Source organism: Morone saxatilis, unplaced genomic scaffold, assembly GCF_004916995.1.
Source record: "Morone saxatilis isolate NCDOM2014 unplaced genomic scaffold, NCSU_SB_2.0 Contig22, whole genome shotgun sequence".
Taxonomy (NCBI): domain Eukaryota; kingdom Metazoa; phylum Chordata; class Actinopteri; family Moronidae; genus Morone; species Morone saxatilis.
The window spans coordinates 16061954-16073277 of record NW_023339785.1 but is presented as its reverse complement, the minus strand read 5'-3'; the positions used below and the strand labels follow the sequence as shown (position 1 = coordinate 16073277).

General features: G+C 42.9%; 1 protein-coding gene across 2 annotated transcripts in view; it reads right to left on the bottom strand.

Moving 5' to 3' along the window:
* LOC118334108 (ras-GEF domain-containing family member 1C-like) overlaps positions 1-11324 on the bottom strand; it is an 18403-nt gene that overhangs the window by 4091 nt on the left and 2988 nt on the right. For both annotated transcript variants that reach the window (XM_035669933.1, XM_035669934.1), the window contains exons 2-4: positions 2440-2655; positions 2098-2220; positions 1744-1881 (exon numbers count right to left, since the gene is read on the bottom strand). In XM_035669933.1, the coding sequence (XP_035525826.1) occupies positions 1744-1881; positions 2098-2220; positions 2440-2649 (471 nt within the window). In that variant the 5' untranslated portion in view covers positions 2650-2655. The remainder of the gene's footprint in view (positions 1-1743; positions 1882-2097; positions 2221-2439; positions 2656-11324) is intronic.

Sequence of the window (11324 nt, the reverse complement as noted above, 5' to 3'; positions counted from 1 at the left end):
AGAGGAGAGGAGAGGAGAGGAGCTGTCAATAACGACTTTTGAATAATTTATTAATGTATCACAGATCAGTCATAGGCATAAATCAAAACTCTGGTGTGCATGCTTTCTCTTGTTATCCCAGCTCTTTATTTTATAACTTATGAGTAATTTATTTGACAGTAAGTCACTGAGAGTACAGTCATTCATATTGATTAGCCCTCAATAAACAGGAATGCTCAGCAGGTTTCTACGAGAAAATCAGCAAAATCTGCTTGTGATTAACACAAAACTAGCAAAAAAAAACAACATAAGCTTACTGGCAGATGCTATGATATATTCCACATACACATCATTTATATTACAATGTAACAGTGTATTTTTTACATTTGGCTTTACTTTGACAGGACAGTATAGAGTCAGGACAGGCTGGGGAGAGAGAAAGAGCCTCAGGCCGGACTTGTACACAGGCCACTGAGGTAAGTACTCAGCCTTGCCATGTGGTACATGGTCCCAGTACCCGGTGAATTACCAGGGCCACACATTAACCTACTTCAGTAAATAGAGTAAATTATTATCTATTAAGTATTTATTCCAGCATTCTTGCACAACCTGTACCACAGCCCCAAGTGTAAGGTTTATGGATTTGTTTAGCTTGTGGCCTTTTCTTTGGCTCTATGTCTGTATCTGTATCATCCTATAAATCTGTAATTTGTAACATCAACTGAAAGAATTAAGAATTGACAATTCGTAAACTCTTTATTTGAGTATATTAATACCTCATTAACTGTATGACTGTATTTGGCGAATAACTTTAATCTCCAAAACATTAAGATTTAAAAACAACATCTTTGTTTTTATAGGAAATGCATTTTGATATTATCTAATTGACTTTGAAAGGATTTAATGAGCCCAAGAATTAAAAGTACAGTATCATTTTTCAGTTAGATTAAAACGCGTTTTCGAGGTTTTCTCCCAGCAGTGAGGTGCTGTGTGCTGTGTGATATGTCCAGGAATGTGTGTTTCTGTGCCGCTCCCTCCAGATGACTGGTCACAGAGGCCGTTAGGTCAGTCTGTCTCACAAATGACCCAGAGCCACAGCTCCCACATGTATGTGCACGCATGCACACACACCCATACTGTAGACAGCCAGCTGTAAATAGCAGCACATTCATCAGCACCTGCCCTTCCCCTCTTTCTGTCCTCTCTTCACCTCACTCCATTTTTCCTAGTCTCGCACTCTTGACTCCACCACCACCCTCCTCCTCACTTCTCCTCTGTTCAATGCACCCCTGAATCCCCTACCTCATTTTCTCCATCCATCTCCCTCCCTCTCCCTCCCTCTATTTTTCCCTCGAGGCTGCAGATAGAGCCACTCCTCTAACATCCTTCCTTCCTTCGTCTCTCCTCTCCTCTCCTCTCCTCTCCTGTAATGTAAGATTGTAACTCGGAACTGTGGCTACTCACCCTGCACTGACGCTCTGACTGCTTCCATCACCCTGCTACAGTGGTAGTGATGATAATTGAATTTCGTTCCCCATCAGAGCATTTCTCACTGCAGCTACAGCTTATAAGGGCTATAATGGCAACAACTGCACTATGGATCAAAATCAGAAGTCTTGCAGCCCACCACAAATTATTATTCTTTAAAAAAAGGTTAGCTTATTTGTTATTTTATCCTTTTTAACAAAAGATTTGAATAGAAATTCTATTTTTTGGTGAAGATGGCTGCTATCTTATGTCTGCAGTTCCATTTCATTAGTGTACCTCATCACATGGAGCTATCCTGTGGATGATGTCTTTAAGGTGTCCGACCATCTTCTCGTCCCTGAAGTCAGTCGGGAACGTCTCTGTCCACTCTGTCAGCAGCTGCAGGATCTTGGGACCAAACTTGCGCACTTTTGCCTGTTGTTGAAGAAGTGAAAGAGGTTAAGTGTGGTTTATGTTTGTGACTCCCTCAGCAAAAGACAACACTATCGTAAAGTCAGCAATCTAGCAAAAGATCAGTGGTTGCTTACACGCAGATTATGGCTCAGTCCTTCGGCTGTGCATGAGTTTCTGTTCATTAGCTCGTACTTGTTCATACAGGAGTTATGTTTTTGTGTGTGGTGCAGTGCTGACCGTATCAAGTGGGCTCTGATCCAGCTGCTGCTGTTTGATGCACAGCTCACACACCCTGGCCAGCAGCTCCGGAGGAGGGATGAACAGACGAGCGCTCAGCAAGAAGGTAAACACATAGGCTTTCTGTCAAAGCACAGAAAAAGACAGTCACTAAGACACTGCCACTGCCTCAATAAAAAACACTGCGGCTTTCTGTAATTAAAGGAAGCAGAGTAGCACTTTAAACAGAGACATGGCTAATAATGTAATTGACAGTGTTGTCACTAGCACTTTACACTGAAATTGAGTTTCTCATAGAGTTTATAATGGAGAGTGGAGGGATTCTAGTACATTTCCGTTTACCTCGGGGTAGTAATCAGCAGTGGGGACAAGGTTCTGGATCAGGGTGTCCAGGGAGGCGGAGGTGATCGGGGGCCCATCAGCAAGGCAAGCCCCAGGCCCCGGGCCCTCCTGTGGGGCCTCCTCGTCCTCCCCAGGCTCAGCACAGGCCAGATGGGGGCTGAAGCCACTGGGAGTGGTGAACATGGTGCCTGAGCACACAGTCTGGGGCATTCCTGTCTAAAATACAAATAGACAGACATAAAAAAAAAGAGTACAGTCAGCAGGATATAGACAGAATGAGGAAGAGGGATAAGGTTGGGGTTTATGGAAACAAGTACATTACTGGTAGTAGCTCATTTGATTTGCTAAGAGGAAATGAATTTAATGCAAATATTGCTCACACTAGGTCTCACAGCTACTCCGCTTCTAGCAACTAGTAGCCAAACTGACACCAAAACAGGTGTTCCAACGATTAGTAGGTTAGCAGTTTAAGGGTTGTGTGGCATTGTGGGAATGACACTACATGGCCCATTTGTGTGACATATTGTGCACTTTAAACCCCCAATTCTGAAGGTAGCGGTAATGCACCTAAAAGCAGTTTGCCAACTGCTGACTAACTAAACCTTGATAGGACCCGCACCTTTTTCTCCATTTCCTTTCTGCAAACTCAAACAAGTGGACACAAACATAAAAAGCCAGACGACAAAGCTGGATATATGAAATAAACCAAGCGAGGACACAACTCGGAGAGTATCATCGTTTGGTCAACTAACTCCACCTGGATGGAGCACAGTCTGATGGCCAGCTTACATAATTTGGTTTCTCCAAAAGTTTCTGTTTCAAGTTTTTCTTTCACTATTCACATTCAGATGAATGGGAGGACCGGCGTTTTTTGCCACAACAACTAACTTGATGTGAATACAGCCTCAACCTCTCATTAAGAATGCATTTTCTAGCACACTTTTTCCAGTCCTCCTTGCAGACTTCCAATGTATCATCTCCCATTCACTTTCCTACCGTCCAACTTATGACCTGCTGCTGTCGTCGGGGGATACGGAATACCCCCCAACAGCTGCCCCTGTCTCCCCCACCAACAAGACAGAGGAGAGAGCAAAAATGTGGGTCACTCAGTGGCCGTGGAGACTGTTGTTGCCTGAAAGCGATCGTGTGTCCTCCATCTCTGTGCCCTGTACGTCTTTCCCTTTAAGGATGCTTTGGGTTACACATTTTAAAAATTCAACATTCCTTCCCTCAATGGACCAACACTGCAGCTGTAGTGGAAAGAGGCACTTACTGTACTGTATGCTTGAGTAGAGATACTACGGAAAGAGAGAGCACTAAGATCCTCAGGGTACAATTCTCATCATCACTCATCATCACTTTAATGTTTTCTACGTGTAACTGATAAATTATAGAGATGCCTCCTTCATTAAAAAGTTTTAAAATGGCAAGGTAGAGGAAATAGACAATACTGGTGAATGAAATTCAATTTTGTATGTCTAGTACTGATTTTGGTTTTGGTTTCTTATGTCTGAATTCGGTGTAAAAATAGACTCTGCTGTGCTCTTCCTCTCACTGTCTGAACCTGGTCACTACGTCTACCTGAATCACTCATCATCACCAAGACAACAGCAGTCTCTGGGTGCTTCCAGGCTAGTTTAGCGGCACAAAGCCTCTCTGCCCGCAGGAGTCACGAGAAAGGCAGCCAACCAACTGGCTGACAGCGAGACCTTGAGCAACACGCAGGAAGTATTTCAGATTTAAACACGCCATATTCTTTCTGCTGCTTGGGGCAGCTTCAGTACACTTAATATACTAAATATACACAACAGAAATACGGTAGTAAAGCAGAAGAGAGGTGTAAAAATAACCATCACGCTGATTTTGTCAGATAAGGTAGAGCTTTACAAAAAGTGACCATAATAAACTGCAACACGCAGAGTATAATGCAATTTCAGACATTGTTAGAAGAGAAAGCCAGAGAAATGGCAATGTGGAAAGCTGTGGTCTAGGTTTGCATTGTTCCATCCTCTGGTGACCTTCAGGATCTCTCACCCCACCCCCTCACCTATCAGCCATCTCAGTAAATGGTCCATGGTGTCACGGGTCCCTGGGGTGAAAGGTCAAGCACACACTAGCATGCAGAAACGCAGCTCATGTCTCAAGTTCCCTGTGTGATGGGTTGATCTTTCCTTTGTTCTCCCTCTTCTATTACACATGACACATTCATGCACTTGTACGCACCTAGACAAACCCACACAGACAGGCACACAAAAGGCTGGGGGATGGTTAGTCTTTCTGTGGGACACTTTTACAGCCTTCCTTCCTACTTAAACCACTGACACCCACAGCTATATCTCACATAATATATGTTGTGGTTAAAGAGGGCCGACAGCTTGTGCGCTCCATAGAACTATATAATAATGGCCTTCCTATTGCACCCCACTCTGTGAAACAGTGACTGTGAGAGGAAAAAATCTGTGTTTAACCCAGCAGATGACACTCAGGACATTTGACTGTGCTGTATGAATCAATATTGAAACTACAAACCATACTTATTAGAAAAAACTATCTCTCTCTCTCACACACACACACAAACACAGACCAAATAACTTCTTAATCTGTGTGTCTCTCACTGCCTTGAAGCTTTTAAATAGTCTATTTTGCATGGTTAAAAGTATACTGTATATAAGTCAGTTGACAAATATTACTATGATAATCTAAAATGCTGCACCCTTTACGCAACATGTGAGCTGTATTCCTCCTATAAAAGTGATTGTCACTGTCTAGATTAGGTTCCAAAAAGGGGTTAGCCTGGAGTGTCCTTGCAGCGACCTCCTGTAGATTGGATTACAACATGCAGCCACAGAGAAGATGTAGCCTGATAAACAGAGAAATTGACAAATCGCTCAAGCCTCTACAACAACACAGATGCAGCAGGGAAGTATTGTGGTAACTGGAAGGAACTTCCTCTGTGACAGGACTGACAGGAAGACAAAGTCTACCCAGCTGTAGGAGTGTGTATAACTAAATCCTGGAGTTTATTTGAGTCATCTCATGCATACAAACACACAGACACACCCCTCTGCCAGTGTGTTTGTATTCATTTATGTATGGGAGTGACTGAGAGTGTTATTCTACGTGCCCACACTGTCAATGATTTCCTCTATCGTTTGTGATAATCTTCGCTCTCCTTATTTTTCCCCAATTGCTTCCTCATCTCAGCTCTCTCTCTCCTGCCTCCAGCATTTTTTCCGGCTCTGATTCATCATTTCATCACAGTCTGTAGTCTGTGAGCAGATGTCAGTCAGGTAACTCCTCTACAGATGTGTACATCGTATGGTAGACTAGTCATCACATGTCTGAGTATGACACACTCGGTCTCCGATCTCATGGTGCCACTACAACTGATACAGAGAAAGAGTTAAAGTGAGACTATGTACATTTCTGCTGAACAGCAACCATTTTAGCCTAAACTTCTTCAATCAATGTCATTTAATTCAGGGTTGATTTGGGGTGAAGACTACAAATTTGAAGATGAAGTTCAAAAGAAGTGCACTTACCAGACCTCTAGGACCTCTCCTTGAGGTTAGCGGCATAAACTTTGGAATCAATCAGTGGTTAGAACTGATCGTTTTACCTTCCATTGTAATTCATCACTGCTTGTGAACTCCAGGATTATTTAAACAAAAGAAAAAGACGGTTTTATGACCGGCATATGCCACCTAAAATTGACAGCTTCTTCCAATAAAATCTCATGGATTACTACTACTTTTTATAAATTGTTGTATTATTTTGCAGCTATATTGCTTCCTCGTTTTTTTCCTACAATGTGACCGAGAAGTCATCAACAGCTGTACTCTACTTGTTTCAATACCTCAAGATACACCCATCTCCCTCTGTGCCTGTCATATTACATCAACACTGCATGAAAAAACACACTGAGAAACAAGCAGCTAAGAACAGGTGAGTGTAGTGGTGTGTGCTCTAATCCCCCCTGAGATCTCCAGCAGCTAGCCAACGGCAACCCTGAGCCCCGTCTAGACAGCTGGGGGAGTGTCATTGTTCAGGACCCTTGCAGCATACGTGTACGTGTGTGTGTGTGTGTGTATTGTTTCTGTCAGGCTGTTATCGTTGCCATCAGGGGATCCACCTGCTTTGTTCTATCATGATTAACAGAATGGCACTGTCTGGAGACACACAATCTTTATCAGCACCCTTGACTGTCTAGCTGTGTATGTGTGTATTGACAAAACAATGGCATTCCTGACACGACTGAGCAGCTTTAGGCTGTCAAACTGCTTCATGACTCTCTCTTCTAGCATTCATTTCCATCTTGGTCTCTGTAAAACCAGTTTCACTACATAAACAGTATTACTCACACCCACCTACCTGTGTGTCTGCGTATGTGTGTGTGTGTGTGTGTCACTAAGGAGATAATGGATGAACACAATCAACATTAGAGACAGCTGTCCATTAAGACTGAAGAGGCTTATTCAGGGCAAATCAAACCACTGTCTGACGTCTATCAATAAGGGGTCAAGGGTCAAAGGTGAAGAGTTAAGGCTCCTTGATGATGCATATGGACCCAGAGTCACTCCGGAGTCATCGTAATAATGATGCTCTGCGGCTTGGCTTGGTTTTAAGAGTATATAGAGCAGTTAGGGACTGCATTGGCACCGCTGCATATGTATATTCATCATCACCAAAAATGAAAGTTAAGGACAAGGTACGTGCCTACAGGCTACATGTAGCAGTAGTAAAATAGTCTAGAGTCTTTTATTAGGATGCTAAATAATACAATTTTGTAGTTTCTGAGTTTGGGAAAGAATGAGCTGAATTATTGTAACCTATAAACAACATTTTTTTCTTGCCCTTGAGTTTGAAAAGGTGCCAGACTTCAAAGTTGTTTTCATGTCCTTGAGGATACAACTGATGCACAAAGGCCAATTAAATCTATTCCTGCACCAGCAAACCTTATTTAACTGATATGGGACTTATCAGGTATGTTGATGGGTGAAATTTATATATAGAGTGGAGGTTTGGAGCCCAAGTCCTATTGTTTCACAGCAAATGTTGAAATATAATGCTAAATAGTTTTGCTAATTGACTGAGTATATATGTGTTTTTTTACAGAAAGGATATAGCATATCAATACTAAGAAACACCACAAAGTAGGAGTGAAACTGTGATGCAATGCTATTCTTAGAGGAGCAGCACATCATCAGAGGTAAGCGCAGCAAATATCCGGCATGGGTATTGCAACAACATTTTGTTTCTATAGTCGCTTCCTGGTTTCAGAGATCACAGTTAGAGGGAGGTAAAAAGGCTGTGATAAAAACTGCATCCTCTACCTTGCTCGGGGATACGATGAGTATAGGAATAAGATGGCAAAGATAGGAGAGAAAGGTGTTCTGTGGAGGTGGGTGAGAGAGTGATACTTCCCCCCCCCCAGGGTAGTGTGCAGACAGTCTAAACTCTATGAATGTTAAATTCGCCTACATCCAGACTAACTAAATTCCTCTTTTCCTTTGCAGACTCCATCATACGATTCCCCGGCTCCCTCCTCAAAAAAACTCATTTACATACTCTAACGCTTCCTTTCTAATTTAGGATCCACATGTTCGCTCCTTTAACACATTACAGTTTCAACACTTCATCTATTTTGGGACTGCGCTCTAAAAAAGAAGATACTTGTGTATTTTTGGTCCTGACACTGTTTTCTGTGCCTTAGAGTATTGCAGCTCATGGCCTAAATTTTTCACACTGTTCTTTGAAAGCTAAAAAACGATGCAACTAGAGAAATAATGGAGTATTCTCACGATGGCAGTCGCTTATAAGAAAGTAAACACCTCTTTGTCATCTAGCCTCTCACTCCCCTTTCCCTTCAACACGTCCCCTCTTCAATCCTCCCCTCCTCCTTCATCTGCCTCTCCACGCCCTACTTTCCAATGAGCCCAGTCAGGACGCCTGTACAGATGGCCCTGCAGCAGCCTGCTCTCCCAGTGGGAGCTGCTGGCATGGGAAGCTTCTTGGCCCTCTGCCCGTACCATCATCCCCAGTCTCAACAGGAGACCCAAAAGTGTATTGGCGTCCAGACTGAATGCCGAGGTGCAGGGGGCGAGCCAATCTGGCTGCTGGGCTACATGGTGACGGCCTGGCACCGCCGACAACAGAGCAAGCGCAAAATACCACACATATGTCACCGCACAAGAACAAATTCAAACCAGCGCACTACTGTTCGTTAATGGTGTGTGTGTGTTTGGGGAGGAGTGGCGCTGAAAACAAATGAGTTCATTGTGTCTTGAAAAAACACATGCATGCACACTTGCACCCACACAGCAGCCAAACACAGGATTGAATTACCGTCGAGGCATTCCAGCTCCCCACCCATTCCCCAGCCTCTCGAGCCAGACAGAGGTTAGGAATCACACTCAGGGCTCAGCAGGGACACACTTCCCAAATCCCCTTCATTGGAATCCCCCTGTAGTGTCTGAGCGGGGTCACCCTGGCACCTGTTCCACATACGCCAGCTCCATCAGTCCCAATGAAAAGCTCACTGGAAATTCTCCTCCGCGAACACACCCTGCGCACATGTGCAGTCATCCTCATTCCTGAGTGAGTTTGGACACAGTTGTGTGCATGCATGTGGTTCTGTTTGTATGTGTGCTTGCAAAAGGGCTGAGAGAGTCAAAGTATATCTAAGTCCAAGTGAAGTCATTCCTTCACTGTGAATACAACCATCTGTCCTACTGTTTTCCAAGAGGTGCAGCAACAGTTCCATGTTTTCAGACATTTTGAGAGAGACAAAACAAGACGGAAAGACTATGTCACACAAGAGAAACTGCACTTTTAAGCCATAAAGTAAATTATCATATTATTACCTAATATTTGCATTTAGATGGAATCAATCATAACACAAAACTATCAGCCAGAGACAGACTCTGTGCTTTTGAGACCAACTCTAAGGGTTGAGCACCATTATCCACTGACTCCTCTTTTAAACCACTTCACATGTGAACAACACACTCCTGACTCTATTTCACCTGTTCAGAGTGAGTGAAAATGGTGTACTAAAATGAACTGAAGGTCTGTGACGTGTGATGGGTCTGGGCACACAATCATGTTTCTCAGAGATAATTGTAGCTGAGCACAAATTGGCTCTTAGTGGACACGTAGAACATGTCTGAGTCTTAAGAGCCCTAAATCTGTCATTCACAATAGTCATAATGCTTTAAAAAACAGTCATGTATTATTCATAATATTCCAATTTACAACCACCCTTGATGCAATGCTCCTTCGAGGGGAATTGGACAAGAGTGATTTTGTCTCTAAACAGGGATAATTTTGCCTCAAGTGCCACTTGTGAGGAATTACCAGCACACCAAGTGAATGCTAGAATATGGGAAGGAAGAGTGGAATGGAGTGATTAAGAGCATCCAGAAAGAAAGGCTGAATTAAACAATGCCTATGTGCAGCTACCTCAATAGTCCTTTAAGCGCATTTAAAAAATTAGATTGTTCATCCAAACACCCACTCAGCATTGTTTTACTCTCAATCAAACCTGCACAATAACTGCCGCAAACTAATGAGCGAGACAGTAACAGATGCGAATCTAATAACCTGACGTTACTAATTTCATCACGGCTGCCTCTTTTTCTGTTAGAGTACATCTATCTGCCTATTACAACCAGCATGGGCAGAGGCCGCGCGGTGTGGCAATGATGATGTACGATGTCAAAATGTACTAATTAGTGTTGAGAGATTGCTTGGCCTGGTCTGTTCACAACTCGTGCCTTGTGTATTTGGATATGTTTAGAGGTCAGAGGTCAGAATACGTGCTTATTAATCCGCAACTAGCTGTTTAATGTTGATACTTGGACATAAAGACATTTCAAAACCCTATTTCTCTCATTTTTGTGTCCGTAATGCTTTCTGAAATAACACTTGTATTGACGTACAGATTGTTGAGCTACTATGAAATAGATTCATGATGCATTCACACACACGGACGTTCTATTTGTGATGAGTGCTTCTATCAATTACAGCAACAATATGCCACTACAGTAGCATGATGTTAACAGATTATATAGGGACTTCCCAGTGGGCATGATGGTGCTATTGATATCGAAATTTTAACAATTGAATGCTAAAATTAACATCCTATTTTAAAGTGGAAGCATGACAGTAGATAATGATGGTTCAGGCCTATTGTTTCCATGGGTGGGGGTTTTTTAAGTCAGCTGTGTTTTCCAACCCTCCACTTATACACCTGGAAATAATGAAAACATTTTTTACATTTACAAAAATATCAATACCAAATAGGGCTAGGTATTTGAAAAATTCCAGTTTTGTTATAATCAATGTTTACTGCCTTTGTTGATGCTTTGCTGTTGATTAGTAGAGTAGCATGAAACTAGCTGCAGAAATGTGTATTGCGTGTGCTTTTGCATTCACATGTGTGCAGGATACAAACGGGGACCCACTCATTCAAAATGCTGCTCCACAGCACCATCGGTCAAAAAGGGCGGGGGCTACCAGTCGGCCTTTATTGGGAATGTTTTCTTCATTTGGGTTAGGGTTATATAGCTGATGGAGTAATCTATATGCTTACTCCAGTGGTTTATTGAACACACTAGGGATCTAATCATATTCCATTGCTTTTTTGACCCAGCCAATCCATAAAGACTGGCTGTCAATAGTTGCCCACATGACAGCATGCAGGCCATGTGGAGGCAGCTAAGACCAGCTCTGGAGAGCACTGCGCGTTTCCATGGAGTCAAAACTCCTGTTGGGAGGTAATTAGATGCCTGTTAAGTCCCCATTGTGACACCCCCTTCTCCCCTTTAATTCCATCAAAATCCCTTGTAACCCCCCCTCCACCTCCCTCTCTCTCTCTCTATCTC